At 44.2% G+C, this 21255-nt stretch overlaps 4 protein-coding genes across 6 annotated transcripts; 3 read left to right on the forward strand and 1 right to left on the reverse strand.

The window, feature by feature from the left end:
• The first annotated feature begins 702 nt into the window (after positions 1-702).
• Positions 703-5408, forward strand: LOC129600212 (uncharacterized). Of its 2 annotated transcripts, XR_008692031.1 has the most exons (6): positions 703-1536; positions 1815-2160; positions 2234-3060; positions 3838-4012; positions 4136-4470; positions 4930-5408. XR_008692031.1 is itself a non-coding variant. In XM_055498659.1 (3 exons), exons 1-3 carry the CDS (start codon positions 940-942, stop codon positions 3034-3036), a joined length of 1746 nt encoding a protein of 581 aa, XP_055354634.1. In that variant the 5' UTR covers positions 703-939; the 3' UTR covers positions 3037-3470. The 2 variants fall into 2 exon arrangements, 1 of the variants encoding a protein (XP_055354634.1); XM_055498659.1 differs by lacking the exons at positions 3838-4012; positions 4136-4470; positions 4930-5408 and having other exon boundaries at positions 2234-3470.
• Positions 5075-9721, reverse strand: LOC129600215 (succinate--hydroxymethylglutarate CoA-transferase-like). The gene is made up of 10 exons (XM_055498662.1): positions 9349-9721; positions 9220-9293; positions 8824-8909; positions 8682-8732; positions 8274-8394; positions 8110-8201; positions 7591-7655; positions 7345-7423; positions 7102-7281; positions 5075-5980 (listed from the first exon to the last, which is right to left on the reverse strand). Exons 1-10 carry the CDS (start codon positions 9561-9563, stop codon positions 5567-5569), a joined length of 1377 nt encoding a protein of 458 aa, XP_055354637.1. The 5' UTR covers positions 9564-9721; the 3' UTR covers positions 5075-5566.
• Positions 9722-9961: 240 nt separating this feature from the next.
• LOC129600214 (uncharacterized) lies at positions 9962-14598 on the forward strand. Its single transcript, XM_055498661.1, has 4 exons — positions 9962-10957; positions 12062-12338; positions 12974-13305; positions 14324-14598. Exons 1-4 carry the CDS (start codon positions 10209-10211, stop codon positions 14508-14510), a joined length of 1545 nt encoding a protein of 514 aa, XP_055354636.1. The 5' UTR covers positions 9962-10208; the 3' UTR covers positions 14511-14598.
• A 1150-nt stretch (positions 14599-15748) lies between these two features.
• On the forward strand, positions 15749-21248 carry LOC129600216 (uncharacterized). Of its 2 annotated transcripts, none has more exons than XM_055498663.1 (5): positions 15749-15912; positions 15986-16732; positions 17301-17577; positions 19536-19867; positions 20948-21248. In XM_055498663.1, the coding sequence occupies exons 2-5, from the start codon at positions 16491-16493 to the stop codon at positions 21057-21059; spliced, it is 963 nt and encodes a 320-aa protein (XP_055354638.1). In that variant the 5' UTR covers positions 15749-15912; positions 15986-16490; the 3' UTR covers positions 21060-21248. The 2 variants fall into 2 exon arrangements, with proteins under 2 accessions (XP_055354638.1, XP_055354639.1); XM_055498664.1 differs by having other exon boundaries at positions 16042-16732.
• Positions 21249-21255: the final 7 nt, after the last annotated feature.

Below are 21255 nucleotides of genomic sequence, written 5' to 3' on the forward strand. Positions count from 1 at the left end.
GGACGAATGTTGTATTCGGTTTAGTGTACCGTTATGTTAGTTTAAAAATCTTTTCCCATTTTTAATTTAAGAACCACAGTCCTTTTGGAAATTTATGGATCTTTACTGAAATCTTCTGTAAATTAAAATCTTTAAAAATCTACAGAAATTTTGATAAAGCCGACAGCAACAGACGACTACCGTCGTGGAAACTGGGAAGCGACGTTCCTTTTTGCACCAACAAGCATTACTGGGCAAAGAGCATCGAAGCGATCTTTACCTTCTGTAGCCGCACAACCAGAAAAACCGATGAGAGTGCGCATTTGCACAGTGGCCACTGGCACAACACGAAAGGTCATCACGACCGCGGCTCTAATTATGTGTGTATGATGATATCGAAGTCGAGCAACATGCTGTCATCTGCACATATACCGGCAACTCAAGCTTGATTAAGATCGCTAGTGTTTGATTTTACGGTAAACTCCCACTGTCTGGTTGGTGATACTTTGTGCGGTCGCAAAAAGTTTAGTCACAGTGTACTTTCATGTCTGAAACTGCTAGTCGACATCGACATTTGATTATTTTTCCTCTTCGACAACTCCAGCTTGACCAAAGGTCGCTTGCGCGTGATTGCACGATAAGATCCAGCTGTCTGATTTGTGGTTAACGCATTAGTTAATGCGGTTGCACGCGCGATAAATCTGAACACAGTACACCGGAAAACCATAAAACAGAACGGTGCACGGCGCATGCCATAACTTTAGCAGACTTGTCGGTCGCGCATAGGTTCTTCTCGAAAGCAATTCGGTGCCGAGGTACTATCTGCCTGTCAAAACTAAGTCCCTGACTTTGAGTGTAGTGGACAACGTCTAAAAAACATCTAAAATACTAAGTTAACTAACCAACTACGTGCTGTCATTAAACTGATGGGTTTTCCCATCATCGACCCAATCGAACGCAATGTCCCTCTGGCTGATACTCGGGACCATGATTGGATGCATTGTGGCTGCCGTGCATTGTCATCGGTTCTGCAGAACGAAAAGCGGAATGTTTCGCTGCGAACCATACATCGATGATAATCTGGACATTCCCCTGACGTTTGACGTGGACACCATTCCTGACACGGACAACGTGACGAAACTGGTATTTTACTGCGACAAAGCTTTCGAGCGGGAACCCCGTCAGCACTACTGCACGCTGCTGCGGAACGAGCACCGCAGTCTTCCAGCCAGGAGACACATAACCCGAATATCTCTGCACGGGTTTTTCGGAGAGAACGACCAACGACCTCCGTTTAAACATTTCTTACAGCACATGCAAAATACCACTGAGGAGGTGACCATCCAGGGCAGCAAGATCGGCTATCTGGATGCGGATTTCTTCCATCCTTTCCAGAAATTGCGCAGTCTCGATTTATTCATGAACGATATCTACGATATCGCGATTGACTCGTTCCAGCCGCTGCAACCGGCAGCTGCCGACGGGACTTTGGACCTGCAAGGAAATGCTTTACAAGAGCTGGATTTGGCTGTGTTCAGACCGCTGGCGTCCTGGCTGGTAAGAGAGCAGTCTCTCAGGCTTTGGTCCCGTTTTCGTAGGATCGCTGCACAAGTAATCCAAAGTTTCAAGTGACCACAGTTGTATGAGGAAATACTGGGCATCCGATGAAACCGGTAGTTCGGTCGTTCAATCAGAAAGTCAGGCTTGTGCGCCATAAGCGTACACTTGGTATGAACTCCGAGAAAATGTGACCGCTTCATGGTGCCAAATACTTGTACAAGCACGAGAACTACGCTTTCACGCACCCTCGTCTGATAACATTCCTCTCATTTCAGAGCGTCTTGCAGCTGAACAAACAACGTCCGCAAATGCGGAAGCTCCATATAAGCGGGCCGCGCTTCGAGTTTCCCGTTTTATCAGCCTTTTCGCTTACAGCTAACGCCGTTACATTGTCTCCTGAAACATTTAACTCCATGCCACAAATCCACAACCTGGAGCTGTATGGCAACGACATTTGCGACGTTTGTGACTGTTCATGCTGCGAAGCGCAGCCGTTCCTTCAGCGTCTGTCCAATTTAACCGGCTCCGGCCTCCGCTCTGAACTGCAGTGTGGTGGGATGCAGCATTACGATCCCGGAACCTATCGCGCCGATTATTCGCCCCTCCTCAAATCCTCTCCTTGTAAGGTTTTGTTTGAGTGTTCTAAGATTTACCCGAAGCTGGAAGTTAACACAGTTAGAACGTAGTATTTCAGGTCCCCGGTGTGTGCAGCCGGATCCGGTCGATATCCTGTGCCGAAACGGCTCCTTCTCGTCATCAGACCCAAATCTGGAAGACACCGATGCTCTCCTGATCCGCTTCACAGGGGACGGCGCACCGCAGTGCACCAGCACCTTCCATGACCTTTATCAAACCATCCTGGATCTGGGCAACGCGACACACCCCGAACCCGGATCTTCAGCCGCCGTAACCCTCTTCTGTCGCGCTAATCGGACTTCTGTCTGGGGTGCGGACATAAGCATTAAGAACCCGTTAAAGGTCATCGTTGACACGGATCTCAGTCCGCACTGCCATGATGTTCGTGTGCGATTTTTGAACGCGACCCGGCTTCACATTTCGAAGGAGGCCATCGACCGTATCGCACCGTCTATCATCTCAATTCAAACCTGGATCAAGGACCATTTGGTGTGTCCGCTCGGTGCCCCGCTATTTGTCAACTGCACCAACGGAACAGTTGTTTCCTACCCGGCTCCGTTAAACCTGACAAAGTCCACTATCCTCCATATTCGTAGCGACCTGTCGCTTGTGTGCCAGGATTTTGTTAAAGGTTGTCATAAATATTTGCTGGAAGCAGAAGGAGTCACGGTGCAGGATTACGCTGCGGACAGCGCTTCACAAGACGCGGTTGTGGCTGTTTGCCAGCGTGGTCGTATTATCCTGTCGGGAGCCAGTCCGAAGCGGCATTTGACGTACTACGCAGCGCCGAACGATCCCTGCCAACGACACTACCGGGCGTTTCTCAACCACATTCAACCGAACACCACCTACCTCACTTGAAATGACAGGAAAATAAAATAAAAGGTTGTTTTAGTTAAGGTGAAATGTGTAGTCAGACTGTGGGCAAATTCCCATTCACAAATTTTTATTCACCCGTCAGGTGCCAATGCAAAGGTGAACTGTACTCGAACGCTCATAAAACATAAGCGCTGTCGAAGGAATTCTTAGCGGTGTCTCTCCCGAATGATCCCGAAGAGGTTTCCCTAAGTCTTTGGTCGCGGCAATAGCCGATGGAAACGGCTTCTGTCATACTATGCAGCGCCGAAGGATTCCTGTCACCGAGACAGTCTCGAGCTCACCTCAGTTACATTAAAGCTAAAAAGTTAAAAACGGCTAACAACGACTGAAGAATTTATCACTGATTACCATTAGGTTCATGATAACACAAGGTTTTCTTCGATAGGATTTAAAACTGTTCAGCGACGATTCATGAAATTAGAATACCGTTTTCGTTAATTCCCGTTAAAGATGGATAATTCCCACTCACAGAGCCACCACGAAACATTGTTTTCATGTTCGTATGTACGCACCTGTTGCCGATCGTAAACAGAGACAGTACTGATTTATAATTATGTCAATAAACAGTTTTGTCTCTGTTTACAATCGGCAATAATTGATGCGCCTGCAGCTACCGCCGACCGACAGTCTTAAGTCTCAACCAGTGTTTTGCTGAGACAGTTCTCGAAACAACAAGCCGAACAAAGCAGAATTCCAAGTAGATTATTAATTTATCCGACGGTTTTTTCCGCAGTATAGTTCCAGAATATAAGCTCACGCCAGTCTCGGTTAAACATTATTTAGAAATCGTTCAAGCCAATCCACTGCGGCGAATCCATGCACAAAATGTGGAAATCGGTGCTATTTGTTACTCTGCTACTGGCGAGCGCCGTCCATGCCGGGCTTCTGGAGCGACTGCGGCGTCGGGATGTCGGCACGGCGCAGGGAGGGGCAGTTGTTAGTCCCGGGGTACTTTCCGGTAAGATGGCGCCGTCTCATAATAACTAGTGTCTGCAGCTCAAGTCCTTCGCAAAGACACGCAGCAGTTGCGCTGATTTGGCGCCACAAGTAACACATAATTATTCTACGGAGTGTCTTGCAGGAAATTTGATGCAAGTCCCGGTGCATGTTCCCGTCAATATCTGTGGGAATACCGTGGATGCTGCGATCGCGCTAAATCCGGTGTTCGACTGCGCTAATAAAGTCCAGGGTTCCCTGCATGTTCCCTCGCCGGCTGATGGATAGGCAGTACGAACTGATGACGAACTGTACTGTCGAAGTTTGGATCCCCCGCACATGTGTTACGACATCATGGGAATGCTGTCAGAAATACCTATGTACGCTCCCCTATCAGGATAGCATAGAGGAAGTTTTTCTGTTAGTAAGTTTGTACTTATTCTACGATACTTATTAAAGGTTGTGCTTCCTATGTGATACGTTTCGGGTTCACACGGTTCGGGTAACACCGCAACTGTACGAGCAGCTGGGCATAGTTCCAGCAGTCGAGCGATGGCGCCAGAAGGAAGCAGTGTGGCTGTATAAGATCCGAAACCGCGACAGTTTTGACGTGCCAGCATACATGTGTGACCTTGTTCCATTCAAGGACATTAGCCTGAGGTATGACTTCCGCCGGAAAGAACGTCTGGATATACCTGCGGCAAAGCTACGAATTGGAAAGACAACCCTTGCGATGAGGCTGAAAGATTTGTTTGACAAAGTAGTGGGAAGCGGAAATGAGTTGTTTGGTTGTGGATCTGTTAAGACTTTTCTGTTCTTGTTGAAATCGAAAAATTTCTTGTAGCTCTTAATTTTTTGTTTTGTCCATTGTAGTGACCAGACCAGAAAGTGCCTCGAGGGTTTGTCTGCTCAATGAATAAACTAAACTAAACTAAATAGTTTCTGTGCTTATGTAACATTGCTTTGATAGCTGCTCTCCTACGTTATAATCTTAAGAGGCAAAACTCTTACTAAGACGTTGCCATAATATATATTATGTCTTAGCCGTACGACCTGGGAATGCGATTAATGCGTTCTCTAATAATTACAATTTTTATTCGACACCAGTCAGCTTACAGATCAGATGGGCTAGCACAGGTTTACACTACTTAAAATGATCAGAATTTAAACATTGAAAAAACATCCAAAATCGTTAGTCCCATTAGTGATCTTGGGGCGTGCAGTCAAAATGCGTTCTCTTGATAAAATCCGCCAACTCCGCATGCCGGTCCTGTACCTGCTTTTGAGTTTCTACTCAAATCTGTTGATCCGTCTTAAGTGCTATAATAGCGTAAGACTGTTTTCTTTTTCGACCAGTCCTTCGGGGTTGTCTGCTCTCGTGCCGTAATAATAATAACAATAAAAAATGAAACATAAAAACCAACAGTGACTGCTAAAAATCATGCAAAAATCAACTACAACCAACAACGGCATTTAATCCAATTTCCCAATATTTATCACAATCGACGATAATAACGTTCACCGTGTGCAACGACCCAATAATTGGAAGACGCCACGACCCCACCATCAGCTACATTTACGCCACGACACCGCGTTCTCGCAGTTCCCGCAGCTCCTCCTTCCCCACCCCCGCAATCCGCGTCAACACCGCGTCGGTGTGCTCCCCCAGTCCCGGGGGGCAGCGGCGCACCCGCGGCCGGAACCCGTTCTTTTCCTCCGCCCACCTGACCGGTGCTCCGACCATCCTTACCCGTCCGGCGACGGGGTGCTCGACCTCCTCGACCAAGCGCAGCCACTGCACCTGCGGATCCGCAAAGACCCGCTGGAAGCTGTTGACCGGGCCGTAGGGGAAGGTGGCCGGACGGAGGACGGTCAACCACTCCGCCAGGGTCTTCTGCTGGAAAACACCGGTCAGCAGGCTGATCAGGTGGTCGCGGTGGGCCACGCGGTCCGCGTTGGTGCGGAAAGCCGGTTGGTTGGCGTAGTCCACCTGTTAATAAAGGTCACTGTACTCTGTACAGTACTAGAGCAACTGATGTGAATAACAGCGTGCTTGATTTTGACTTTCAGTCCGTGCATTTTATTTAAGCAGATTTCCATTGGCAGTACGGCATATTAATTTTTTATTTGGAATAACAGGTGTTAGTTTTTTATTTTGGTATTAATTTTTAGTACGATTTTCTTTTCTTTTCCATTTAGCTTTGCCTTTCAGCAAAATTTATTTTTAGTTAAATTCCCTAATAATTATTTTTAAATAATTTTTTATTTTATAATGATTTGATTTCAGTGTCGTTTCGATTGATGTGTTAATTTTCCAATTTTATTTCGACTTTCCTTTTGAAAGTTCTTGATGTCATGTTATTGATTTTCGCCAAGGTTCATTTTTATTCAGTTCTTGGTACAATTTATTTTCATTTTTTTAATCCGTTGTACTCTGCTTTTTTGTACAGTATTTACGGATATTTAATCACATTTCCAATAATGAATGACAAAAAATTGCGTCCACATGTTAAGTGCTTATAACTGGTTATTATAGTGAAGTGGCATTTGAATACAATAATTCAGGGGAAAAATCCTGCTAGAATGGACGAATGTTGTATTCAGTTCAACTAAAAAGTCTTCTTTTTCCATTTCTTGTTTAAAATCACAATCCTTTAAGGAATATTATTGATCTTCATTAAAATCTTCTAAAAATTAAAATCTTTAAAAATCTACTGAAATTTTGATAAAGCCTAAACTGAAGAATACAATAAATTAATTAAAAAATAAATCTCGGATTTATGATAGCTAATCTGAATAAAATGTAATGATGATTTTCAACTGCCGCAAAATCTTGATAAAACTGCGAAGATTAGAGAAAAGTTATAGTAAATTCAGTTAATTAAAAAAATTATTCTTGAAAATTAAATTTTAACGAACTCGGAATAAAAATGCCGTGCCGTGCATTTATTGGTACAACGGCGCGAACTATTTTTTTTAAATTTGATTTTCCGTCAAACTTGTTTTCGATTCGATCTGCAATTTTACTACCACTTATTTTTATTTTTTATTCGATTTTCAATACAGTTTTAATTAATTTCACATTTTATTTTTGCATTTCTCTATAAGCACCTGTAGCAGCTGGCAGAGCGCGGTGAACTGCGCATCCGAGCCGGCACCGACGACGAGATACTCGTCATCTTTGGTGCGGAAGGACTGGTAGGGCACGATGCTCTCGTGGGCGGTGCCCCAGCGCCGCGGCTCCACGCCGGTGTTGAGGTAATTACTGGCCAGGTTGACCAGATTAGCCACCTGTAAAAAAACCGCCCCATTACTAAAATTCCTTTTAATTCCCGGAAAAATGGCGAAAGCTACCTGGGTGGCCAGCAAATTACACTGGATGTACGCGCCTTCCCCGCTGCGATTCCGCCGCAATAATGCCGCCAGAATGGCGCTAGAAAACACGGCAATTAACCGCCGGAACATCGTTCATACTGCCGTCAAAAAAAAAAATAATAAAAAATATTATTATTTTGTAATGATAATTCGGATTCAGAATTCAGATAACACGGTTATTTTAATTTTTTTAATATTTTATTTCTTCGGTTAAAACTGGCGTACCCGTGAGCGTAGAGACCGGTGGAAATATCCGTCATGGCCGTACCGATTTTGCACGGCTCACCCTCCTACCGAACAAATAAGGGTCGACAATTATCCGTAATGTAAATTATTTTTGGAATAATTATACTAAATTTTCCAGTTATAAATGTATAACTTAAAGAGTAAATTTGTTGCACCATTAAACATGTAAAAAACATAGCTAGTCATTTCATTCATTACATGCTAAACTCTTCGTTGCATTAGCCAATGCAGTAACTTCGCCAGAGTTATTCGTGCAAGCTGCGCCACTGTACTACGATATTATACAAAAACATACCATCCAACCAGCGCACAGAGAAGAAGTTAGAAAAAATCCCAAGTAATTACGATTAAATTTTAAAATAATTTCAGTTAATTAATCTCATTCAAATTCAGTTAAAATTATGATAAAATATAAATCAACAAAAGTTAATTGATACGAAGATAATAGTTTAATCCAGAAATGTATTGAATAAGCGAAGAGGCGAATAAAATGACTACCTGCGGACCGGTGATGTGCATCATGCCGCCGATGGCCGACGCGATGACATCGTAGCCGCCGCGATGCCGGTACGGTCCGTCCTCGCCGTAGCCTGTTATTCAATACTCATACAGATCAGTTCATAATTCTTGTCGGCAAAAAAACGGGGGGAAAATGTGCTGACCGGTAATGGAGCAATATATTATCTGGCGATTGGCCTGCTTCAGATCGGAATATCCCAGTCCGTACTTTTCCAACTTTCCCGGGAGGAAGTTGTGCATCAGCACGTCGCACTGGCCGGCCAACTACACAACGCGATTTGCGCATCAATCAAAGCAGGGATTTTTTTGCAATATTTTTAATTTTATTTATGTTTTTAATTTTTTTAAAATTATATCTGTATTGTGTCAGCACCCCGTGGTTAGAAATTAATTCAAGTTTCGCTTTAATTATTTTTTTCCTTTTTACCCGGTGTAACAGCATTAAAAAGAAATGCTTAATGTTTTCAAGAAAAAATACAGGAAAATTTATCGAGAAAAATCCAGTGGATAATTAAGTTTAGGAAACGTCAGGAAAAATTCCGAAGGCTTACCTGGCGAATTAAATGGGATCCTTCCGGTCGGGAAATATCCACGGCCACACTCTACAGTCACTTACCGAACACACCGCCAGTCAGGCAAAAAAACCGAATATTCCAGTAAATTATAATAAAAAAAAATGAAAACAGAACATACCTGCTTGTTGCGATTGACGGCCAGGAAATAGCAGCTGACGCCCTGCACGAACGGCGGTCCCCAACGCCGCGTCTCGTCGCCTTCACCTGTTAAAAACAAAACACTACTGAATTCCAAAATGATAATAATTAAAATTTTAATTATTTTTGATTCGAATTATTTTTATTTTACGTATTAAATGCTTTCTTACATGTTTCGTTATTTAAAAAAAAATAAGGACGCAAACGGATGGCATGCAATCTATAGAAGAAAGCTACAGGAAATACTTTCAAGCATTTTTTCAAATTTCAGGAAGTATTTTCTTATGATTTTATTCGGTGTATTTTTATACGTTTGTATACTTTCGGTTTTTTATGTTTTTATTGATTTTATTTTTTGCGGATTTTTTAGACTGACCTGGCTTTTCAATTTTGATCACTTCGGCGCCCATATCGGCCAGGAGCATGGTGCAGAGCGGTCCGGCAAGAATCCTGAAGAACATCCCAACTGCAGCAAAAACACGAACAGCTGACCGAGCACACGCACCGTGTCAGATCCAAGACGCGAATCCCGTGCAGCGGCGCTGCCGTGTCGCCATCGCAACCGTCCTCCTCCGTCGCGGCATTATCACTACCGGATTGCGTGCACAGACCACGTCCGGTCCTCCATCGCTGGACGGGATGAGGAGCTAAAAATCCGTCAGTCACGCTGGCAATCCGTGAAGCAGAGAACAGAGAAAATCGCGAAAACGCTTTCAACATTCTCGCTGCCTCACTCCGTAATGGCACCGTAAACTGTACAACAGCAGAGTGGGATCGTAAATTCAACCCACGAAAAAATCATATCCATAAAAATAATTATTCTTAGCAGCTAAGTATCATAAAAATCCTAACTCAAAAGAAAGCAAAATAAAGTAGAACGGAAAACTGAAAATCAAACAAATCTTCTGAATTCTTATTGCGGGTGACTCGTGGCGTACCGAGCATGTAGTTTAGGGCCCCACTGAAACTTTCCCCCGTAGACTGTGTGCTGTGCCTACCCATTCAGGGAGGCGGAAACCCCAACTCGGTACGCTTAATACGCCACGCCTACGCACGAGGTAACCATCGCCACGCTACGCCACCACTGCCAAAATTTCATGTTAGAACTTGTTGAAAACTGGAAATTCGCTGATTTTTTAATGGCGCCTATCGAAATCATGGAATCATAAAAAATTATTTCGTTGAAATGCTGGGTTTGCTGTTTCGGATTGCAAGTCCAGTTTCAAAGGCTTTTTTCGGTTGTTATCGATAACAGTTGGTTTGCTGTTTGCGCTGATCTGGATTTGAGCGCCAGTCGAAGGGTTCTCCATGCATCAGCGGACCATTTAATTTTATTTTTCTCAATCAATTTTCCTGTGATCCGCGATGCTGCCGGCCCTCTTCCCCCGCTGCCTCCGGCACTGTCGCTGCCTGCCGCCCGTGGGCGTCCCTCCTTCGCGCCCCCTCCGCGGCGCCGCGGGTCGCCCGGACCCCCTGAAACCGGACGCCAAGGAGGCCCCCCGCGCCATGGAGGGTCCGCGCCTCTCCGACTACACCATCGACGACGTGTGGCAGCGTCCACCCGACAAATTCCCCGCCGAGCCCCCGGCCAAACCCAAACCCCGCACCCTCAAGGGCCGGGTGGACAAGTACGCCTTCCCCGAGTTCCCCCGCCTCTCCGCTGACAGCCTGCGCCACCGCCGGGACCTGGAACGCCACGCCCCTGCCCCTCCACCGCGCCGTCGGGACCCCGGGGAACCCCATCCTTGGGCGCGGGCGGGGATCGACGTGGAGACGGAGGCCGCGGGGTGGCCGCCCCGGAAGCAAGGGGGGTCGGCCGCCCTGGTCCGGGGAGGGGAGCGGGGCGTGTCGGTGTTGGAGCAGATGGAGGAGGAGGAAAAGGAGGAGGTCGGGGGTGCCCCCCTGGAGCCGGGGATGGTGGGGTACCGGGCGCGGGAGACGGCGCTGGAGGCGACGGATTTGTTGCTGGAGCGCATCCAGAAGGAGCGCGATCTGGAGGGGATGCTGCGCGTGGTGGAGCGGCACTACCGCATTATGAACCAGAATCATCTGCGGGCGGTGGTCAGTTTTATTGTCGCCGAGCTGCATGTCAACGGGCTGGATGAGGAACGCCGGTTAGTATTTTAATCAGTACACAGTGTACACTGCCGATTTTTCCGGCTTTTTTTAAAATTAATTTGAGGAATAATTGATTAGATTTATAGGACTATTTCTTCGCATTTTTAATACTGCATCCTTTTAAATCGTATTGTGCCATCTGAAGACGATCAAATCAGAATAATTCTTTTTCATTTTGTTTCCACGAAAAATAAATTTATATATGAATATGATTTGTCTGTTTCGTTAATAACTGGGAAATGTTTCTTAAAATACCGGTGAGTATAAAAAAAATTGTCAAAGCTCTTGCTGACTGCGGCGATGAGTGTTGAAATTATTTCCAAAACTTTCAGTAGTAAACAAAGGCTAGAATTTATTAATGGCTAGTAAAACAAATAGTTTAATGCCAAAAAGTTTAAATACTGTAATTACACTGAAAGAATTTTTGAACACTGGGAGCGACAGATTTAAGAATTCTCGTAAAAGGCCGCGCCTTCGAACGCCACTATACTACGAAAGCTACGCCACTTCCTGCAGCCAGCTGTGTAATGTCTTACTTATTCAGCACTAGCCAATGCAATCATACAGTGCGCGCGCTGGTGGACACTAAGAAAAAATTTTGATTTCAAAAATATATAAGAATAATTTAATTTTAGTTACGTAACAATCAATAGTCAATGAAAACAGTCCAGTGTTTTTTGGTTGCGTTGAGCAGGCAGACGATGCACACCGACCCGCGTTTCCAGATGCTATAGAAAATTATTTCTAAAAAATGCCAGCAATAAAAAAAATAATTTAATGCCAATAAAAAGCATGGAGATTATAAGCTTAGTCTCAAATATTTGAGTAGATAACTGTAGATTTAATGATTTTTTGAACACATGCGAAAACGACAGATTCCGAGGCTGCTACCGCAGCCTACGCTTTCGAACGCCACTCCACTACGAAACGCACCACCTTTGCAGCAGTCAGCTTTCTAGGATATATATTTTATTAGCACTTACAATGATGCCAGTTAAAATATTTTATTTTGAAATATATATAAGAATAATTTAATTTTATTTACGTAACAATCAATAGTCAATGAAAACAGTCCAGTATTTTTTGGTTGCGCACGACAGACAGACGATGCACGCCGACCCGCGTTTCCAGATGCTACTGACGCGACTGCTGCGCAGTCACCGTTTCTTCAACTGTCACGACGTGCTGGAGGTGCTGAAGATGCTCTCGTACGCGCAGGTGCCGGCCAACAGTCGGGTCCAGCAGTTCTACTTGAATTTACTGCGCGGCTACATCAACGAACTGAGCTTCGGGGCGCTGCTCTACACCGGCCAGCTGCTGCAACGCTATCCCGATGATAATAATAAACTCGTCGAAGCCTTGCGCGCTGCCATGCCGGTCAGTGAAAAAATCATAAAGCCTTGATAAGGCAACGCTCAAGATTTATTCAATTATTTTCCGGTGTAATTGTAAACATATAAATGATAATAATTCAAGACTTCCGAATATTTACCGTTTTTTTTTAGTCTTACTGAAATTATTTCTTAATTCCGCTGATTTTTTTTGGAGTCCTCTCATGGTTGGATTTCAGACCTAATTCAAGCAGAATTTTAATTTTTAAGAAGGACATTGGAAAATTGAAGAATCAGGAAGAGCAACGAAAATTTATCGATTTGCCTGGAATTCAATGAATGGAAATAAATGTTATTATTTTCAGTAATTTGGCGTATCTTCTTTTTTATGGGTATTTTTGTTTTTCTTATTATTTTGTATGTGAAGTCATTTAATTTTATTGAATTAAAGTTATATTTTTCCGACATCACGAAATAATTCGGTTCCCTCGGTGAGCTTCGCGGACGTTGCGATACAAAACAAGTTTAAACAACATCAAAATAATTATGTTTATGTACATATTATGTTTATGTTCATATTACAATTTTTGACAGTACTTCAATAGATAAAAATTGAATAATAAAAATACTAAATAATTTATCAAATATTTTCGATAATTAACCGATAAATTACCCTAACAGGTGGCGTTTGAGCTGCGGTTGGCGCGCGAGCTGGACGCCGACAGTATCGCGGAGATCTCGCGGGCGCTGGCCTTCGTGGCCAACTATCGCGGCCACATCCGGCACCGGCAGTGCCTGCCGCTGTACGACGCCCTGGACCGTTGGGTGCGCCACCACGAGACCGATCCCGCGCTGTCGACAGTGCTGCCGCCCCGCGCGGCCGCCGAGCTGTTGATCCGCATGGAACGCGCCGCCTACCTCAGCCATCCCGTCGTCGACATGGTCCTCAAACTCCTCGGCAGGAGCCACGCCCATACGCTCACTTCCGACACGGCGCGTTATCTGCTCAGGAGGTGCGTGTCTGCTTAATGCAGTGGCGTTGTACGTTCACGGCAAAATAAATGAGATATATTTTTTTTTAAAATTAATATAAATCTGATTTTTTAAAAAGTTAAATATGATTTTTCAGAATTAGATATAATGTCATAACATTTTCCTATTAATAAACCTTTAAAAATGTTGATGCGCTCAGTTCAGAGACGACGCGACAGCTGTTTAAAAGGTGCGTCTCTTCGTAGTGCAGTGGCGTTTTGCTAGTTGGGGTTGTGTCGTGTCGTTGGCATGTGACATGTTTACAATTGGCGTGAATAATTAATTCTGGTTTATTTGGTTTTAATTTCCTTTTTTTTGGCCCGTTGTCCCGTTTTTCGTAAAAGTCTTCTGAAATTAACTTCTAGTACTGTCTGAATAATGCTGAAATCGATAATAGTAATATTATTATCGATTTTGATATGAATAAATAACTGCATACAAATTATTTATTCAGTGTTAAACGAAGTTTTATAATAATTAATGACATTTAAATGTAGATATAATAGTTTCTTGCAGGTAGATTTTATTGGATTATTCAAGTGGACATTGGTTAAGCGCAACATTAATAACTTCTTATTTAATAAATACCGAACACTGAAAAGTATTTTCAATTAATTCTGAAATATAATATTACTAAACCGGAAACTTGAAAGTTGTTTTGCGGAGAACTTGGTTGCTTTTTCTAAGAAGAAGTGATAGACCGTGAAATATTTAAGAACATTATCCATTCCATTTCTGGTGTTATTTTCATATTGCATTTACTTTAAATTTTATTTCGACAAATTGTATTTATTTCAGTTTTTATCTCTTTTTCTTCCTTTTTTTGTATTTATTTGACGATGCTAATGTCAGTAATGTCAAATGTGTGTAAATTTATTCTGACAGCTTACAGCGCCGTGCAGATTTCTGATTGTGAAAAAAATTGGCAAAAAAATCATTTTTGCAGTGATTTTTTAACTGTTGTTCTTCTCAATGAATGACTGATCTAATTCTGGATAGTGTGCGGTATTTACGCGGCAAATACCCGGCGGAATTCCATCCCGAGCACCGCATCCACGCCCTGGAGGAGGAGCTGAGCGGGATGCTGCCGGACGTTAGCGTCGGCCTGGACCGGGTCGATTCCGACCTGTTTAAACCGCGGCCGCCCCTCACCGACGCCGCTGCGACGGACACCCAGCCGGCGTGATAGTTTTGATTTGTTGTTGACCTTTTCTGCAGTTGTATGTACTTCATTTATGGCATGAAAAGTTGGAATAAAGAATGAATAAAATTGGGACAAAAAATGCCAGTGGAATTTATTAGCAATACTTGTTGAGACGAGCATCGCTCACGACAGTATATACTTTCTAATGAAAAATTTGTTCCCAGTTAGCACGAGAAGAGAATGCACACAACACACTCGCCGCATTCCCGCACATATTTTTCACATTTGAATGCTGACGCAAAGAAACCCGTGGACCGACTCTCGCTCCTTTCTAACAAAGAATTTCTTACCGATCTCCTCCAATAAAACAACAGCCGCATTGCACCAAGTACTACTTGGTGTACAGTATGTTGTCAGATAGCGTAAGGCTACTGATGGTTTATGGTGGTGAGTGACCTTTACTGACTAACAACTACAGACACGACGCTAACCCAATCGTTCTGCTATCGTTGACCTTTATATAAACTCATTCAGACTAACAGTGCAACAAGATCAAGGACAAGAAGACATTCCAAAGAACACTTTCTAAGACCGGATATTCCAGAGCTGCTAGCCATGCAAGATGACATTAATTCATTAACAAGAAGTTCTTCTCCCTCACGCACTTCAACACTGATTTCTGATCCAAAATATGAAAGATGAGAGAACACGCCTTCTACTCAAAAGCACTCATAGACAAACCATAAGTCAACAATTTATTGATTGTTTTATGAAAGACCAAAGTACACTTATCACAATACTAATTGACTGATACTTTCTGGCCACTTCCTTCCGTTGCAAACCACATCACAGTATGATTGTCCATACATAATGTACTTGTACCAGTCGTACTCGTGACAATGTAAACGTTTCGTACGTATGCGATAGGAACAAAATAAATGAGATTTTTTAGTGTTTAAATTAACCATGAAGTAGTATGCAAGCGCTTGCGATTATTGTTATTTGGGTGGCTATTGGCAAAAAAAATCTTATTCCTGACATGGATTATTTTCGTGGAAGAGCCTGACAAAGCAAAAATTGAATTCGCAGCAGTAACACTACCACGCTACGCCACTTCATCGCATAAGAGATTTACAGTAATATTGGCGACAGAGCAACCGCCGGCGGACGGCAGTGTGCCCAAATAATCAACACGGACGTGATTCACGTGAAGCTGACTGAAGCAGTGATTCACGTGAAGCTGACTGAAGCAGTCAGTAGTCTCAGTACTAAGTAAAGTACTCAATTTTCTTGTGTGCTTTTCAATTTGGCTGCATTTTCTGATTGTGGTTCTCTGTCAGAGGAGTTGTTTCGACTTGTGTTGTGATTGAATTTGATTCGCCACAGCGCAGGGTGACAGTCTAGCATGGGATTTTAAACTTGGCTGTAGAAACTGGAAAGGAAGGTTTGCAGCAAACCAAGCATCTGAAAGAAAGCAAACCGTTCGCAGCTTCTGCAGACGGTTTGCTTTTTTTCAGGTGGTTGTTTTTGGCGCAACCAGGACTTGACCACATCAGCGCTGAGTGTTTATTAGAGTATCTCGATGTGTTGGCGGACTGAGCGCTTGTGAATCTGTACTTAAGTGGAACTGATCGGCTGCGCGATGCTGTCGACGCTGTTCCCCCGCTGCCTGGTCGTCCTGCGCTCCTGTCGGTACCTGCCGCCCCGGGGAGCCATCCCGCAGCGCGCAGCGAGCACCGCGGTGGGCCGGCCCGAGCCCCTGAAAACGGTACCCCGTCACGATGCCGTCAGTCCTAAAGGGACGCACGCCCGCGCCATGGAGGGCCCCCACCTGGCCGACTACGACCTGGACGATGTGTGGCAGTGGCAGCCCGCCAGCCCCAAGTGCGCCCTCCCCGCCAAACCCAACCCCCCGACCAGTACCCCCCAGAACGCCCTCCCCCGCTGTCCCCCGGCGCACCGCTGCCCCCGGCGGGGGACGCTGGCCCCGCGGCCGAAGGCGACCGGGGGCTGCTGCAGCAGATGGAGGAGGAGGCAGCGGCGGCGCCCCTGGACCCGGGGGTGCTGGGAGAGGAGGCGCCGGCCAGCGTGCCGCGGGCCAGGGACCGCCTGCTGCAGCGCATTCACGAGGCGCGTGATTTCGAGGGGATGATGCGCGTGGTGGAGCGGGACGCTGGCGCTATGGCGGCCCATCATCTGATGGCGGTGGTTAATTGTATCGTGGATCAACTGCAAGCCAACGGGGCGCTGGATGAGCAGCTACGGTAAAATAATACATTCTTAGTAATAATATAAATATGTAGATATCAGCAAAATAAAGAAAAATAGTAAGTCATTAGATAAATAAAATAGCAACATTTAATAATGAATTATTAGATGTTAATTAAATAATTAGATAAATAAAATAAAAGGTAATGTAAATTATTAGACAATAAAATAATAAATATAAATAAAATAAAAACTAATATACTACGAAACTTATGACATAAAGTAAAATGATAAATCTGAGAAATTTAAATAATAAATAAACCAAACATTAGCAAAACTACTGGATATTTTTTTATAACGAAATTTAGAGGAATATGTCAAAATTGTTCAATTTATTTCTTTATTTTTTCACCCTTTAAATTTGAATCTTTTTGAATAATATTAATAACTTCTGTGTTTTTATTTACTGTGTTGTTAACGCCTTGCTGAGTATTATTTGTCAGAATGTATATTTCGTAACATCTAAATTCGACTCATTCTATGGATAATAATTTTATTTTTAATAAAAAAAATTTTATCTTTTAAAATTTAACGTCATCTGGATGGTGTGTGGCGGAATTGCAGGGACGCGATGCACGCCGATGGGCGCTTCCGGTTGCTGCTGACGCAGCTGGTCCGCCGTCACCGCCAGCTGAGCGCGAAGGATGTGGTGACGGTAGTGCAGATGCTGCAGTATGCGCGGGTGCCGGACACCAGTCGCGTCCATCTCTTCTTCCTGCAGCGCCTGCACGACGGCCTGGACGAGGTCAGTTTCGGCACGCTGCTCTTCGCTGGCCAGATGCTGCTGCGCTATCCCGCTACCGGCAACACACTCGTCAACGGTCTGCGCGCCGCCATCCCGGTCAGTGAAAGACAACGTAAACATTTCCCAGAAAAATATTTATTGGCTGATATTGACATGCTATGCGGAAGTCGCACCACGACAACCGCACTAGATGACCAAACCTACTCAATCGGTAGAGTGGGAATCGGTAGAGTGGGTGGGTAGAGTGCTCTGGACTCCGTAAGTGGTACTACGGCCTACTTCCGCTAGGTACGAGCGGATTGCTGTGCCTAACGAAAGTAACCGAAACCGAAACACTCGGAAACTTCCCAACTGTTTAATCACCAAACCGAACGAACAAGCAAACAGAACAGAACAGAACGAAAGAAATGAACTTCCTTCTAACCTAGAGTCACACGACCTTTCAGCTAGAAACAAGCTCACAGATTTAGTTGAAGTTAGAAACTTCAGACTGATTCATTCAACCAGAATCATGGATGCAATTAGCGATCAAATGCGTTAGATAAGAACAGCAAATCGTACGTAACGGAACAGACAACACGTACGTCATAGCACGTACGTACGTAATACGCGCAGTCTATGCATAGCGCGTTAACACACACGGTGGTCACGCCAAGTTGGCAGCTTCCCTTCAAAAAATTCCCATGCACGACTGAGTAGAAACTTTAACTTTTTTTTTAACTTGTACGGTATCACCCAATGTATTCCATATCGTTTAGACTCAGGGTACCCAAGATTTGTGCGGGTGATGAACCGCAGGAATAACAGAACTAGAGCAGCCCACGTTGACAGTGCGCTGCAGTGTAGCTACCGTGGCTGCCTTCCCCTTATTCAGAACTCATTGTAAATTCTCATGTATGCCTTAGTCCACCGGGTTCAATTAGGGTGAGTTGCCCATCCAGTTTTCCTTCGGACTGCACTTCACACCATTGACTTCCAGTCGCTCCTGGGTCAGGGCAGCGGAATAGCTGTGGGCGTGGTCAGACTGTAGGACGGTCTCCTTCGCGAGGTCACCGTGCAAGCGTGGGAAGTACTTTTGTAACCATGCTGTGCAGAATACAGTCTAGAAGGAACTGCACGTCAACTTTTGCATCACCGTTGGCAAAATAAGCGCGCGACATTGCAAACTGAGAAATCCCAATGGCCACCTTAACTTTTTTCGGGCAGCGCTGCAAGGGATGTGCTAGGATCGTATAGAAGTTCGGAAAAAATCTGCCGATTGATGGGAATCGAACCCACAACCTCCATACTCTAAGGCCCAGAGAGGCATCACTAGGCTATGGCCTCTGGGCAGAGCATACAAATTGTATCGAAATGTTTTATCAAACGATCCTATAAAGAGCGACTGCCGCAGCGCCGCTCTGACAACGCTTTGTATTGGAGAAACAACGATTTTGCTCCCCGTGGCGTTTTGCGGGTTTGGTCCAGACCGTCCAGCCCTTGAATTTGCAGTTGCTGTTCCCGAAGCTTCCGCTCGATTATCCTCAAACTGGCCTCAATTTCGTGCGCCTAAAGTTGTTCCTGAATTTCTGGGTGAGCTAAGTTCGGTCTCAAACACTGCCATGACTCGTTCAGTCGATGCCTTCGCTTTAGAAAGGGTTTTCGCGGCATCGCAACAGAAAATCGAGTAAAATTGTACCCAGAAAATGCGCAAAAAAACGTTGCATTTGAAATTTAAAAAATATCGACCGTCCTTGCGAAACACAATTCGGCAGAAAACTAAAATGCCGGGCCGCCATCTTGGCATGACCAGGGTGTATTTACTTTAAATGTACTCATCTACTTCCGCTTCCGTAGCATTAAAGAAAAATAGATCAACCATTAAATGAAAGTGGTATGATTCCTGTGATAACAAATCAATACAAACAATAAAAAAAGAAAGGGTTTGTAGTGAAAAATAACATAAAATAAAAATACTGAATATTGAATAAGAAAGAGATAAGAAAGAAATATTGAATAATACTATCTGTGATCAGTCAGATTTAATGGCATTAATCAGCAGATGCACGCTGTAGGGGGCGTTCGAGGGGCGGTTAGCCGGCGAGCTGGACACCGACAGCATTCAGGACATGTCGCGCGCCCTGAGCGTCGTGGCCAACTACCGTGACCACATCCGCCAGCCGGCGTGTCAGCCGCTGTACGACGCCCTTAACCGCTGGGTGCACCACCACGAGACTGATCCCGCGCTGCCGACAGTGCTGCCGCCCCACGCGGCCGCCGAGCTGTTGATCCGCATGGAACGCGCCGCCTATCTCAGCCATCCCGTCGTCGACATGGTCCTCCAGCTCCTCGGCAACAGCCACGCCCGTTCCGTCCGTCCGGAGACGATGCGAAAGTTGTTCCAGAGGTGCGTGTGACATCGTACTTACTGTATCTGGAGTCTCCGTTAACGGAATTTGGCTACCGTAGTTGCAATACAGTGGACTTCAAAATTTTGTTACATTCGATCCGGGACCGAATGACCAATAAAAATAACTGGCCGCGACCAAATGACCAATAAAAAGGGAACGTGCAAGGCTTTGAACACCTGCACCTTGCGCATTCCAAAACCATCAACCGATATACCCAACGAAAGGGAAAAGAATTTTTGAGAATTTCGATACCAGACAGGTCATCCTTTATGAGATCTAAGAGAAAATCGAGCCATTTTTATTTTGTCATAGACAAAGCGTACGATTTCCGTGTGAAAACTGAAATCAAACCGTGGATTCAAATCCTATGCTATGTCTACGAGAAACTTTAGATGACGTGTCGATTTTCTCTTAGATCTCATAAAACACAGCTTGTTTGGTATCAAAATTCTTGAAATTTTTTTCTTATTCGTTTGAGATATCGTTCGATGGTTTCCGTTGGGAAATGCGCAAGATGTCAGCGTTAATGTCAGCAGGCCGATGGCCAGTTCAAAATGTGGCTGTTCAAGTACAGAAAAGTGCCTGCTTGCGCGCGTTTTGTGATTACGTGATTACATAAGTGTAACAAAATTTTGAAGTCCACTGTAATGATATTAATATTAATACGTTCGGCTTTTGACCTGTACGCGTATAGCTTGAGTTCGATTCCCAGAAGAGTAACTTTATACATTTTTTTTGTTTGATTTTAAGAGATGAAAGTTTTCCAAATACCAAAAAGATTTTCCAATAGCCTTAAAGGTCACCCAAACCGAGTTTGGCTACTGTAGTTCGATGATAATCATAATAATTGTAATAAATGCCGCTTTGTGTTAACGTAGGAAACAACGTATGTCTTTTTGCATCACCTTCCCTTATAAATTTACACAAAAAATAGAAACAAAAATGTGTATACCCTATAAATTTTTTGTGAAATATAATTTTTGATAACTGTCGAATGCTGACATCCACGAAACCGCTGTATTGATTAATTACTCTTAATTTTTTCTCATGACTGTTTATCTGTTTTTGACCGGTAGTGTGCGGAATTTACGTCGCAAATACCCGGCGGAATTCCCACCCGCGCACCGCCTCCACGCCCTGGAAACGGAGATGACCGCGAGCCTGCCCGACGCCACCACCGGACGTTAATCGGACTCAGTGTGATTGTTTTTATTTCTCCTTTGTATAGAACGATGTTTCTGCATACTTTGTTATTGCTTCGCGAGAATAAATACACTTTAATACAGAAAATAATATTTAGATAAAGAGTAAATTAATGTGCTAATAAACGGATAGTAAATAAATAAATGAATGTACAAATTAATAAATGAATCCATCGACTGTG

The sequence above is a fragment of the Paramacrobiotus metropolitanus genome, unplaced genomic scaffold, assembly GCF_019649055.1.
Source record: "Paramacrobiotus metropolitanus isolate TYO unplaced genomic scaffold, Prichtersi_v1.0 Parri_scaffold0000167, whole genome shotgun sequence".
Lineage (NCBI taxonomy): Eukaryota > Metazoa > Tardigrada > Eutardigrada > Parachela > Macrobiotidae > Paramacrobiotus > Paramacrobiotus metropolitanus.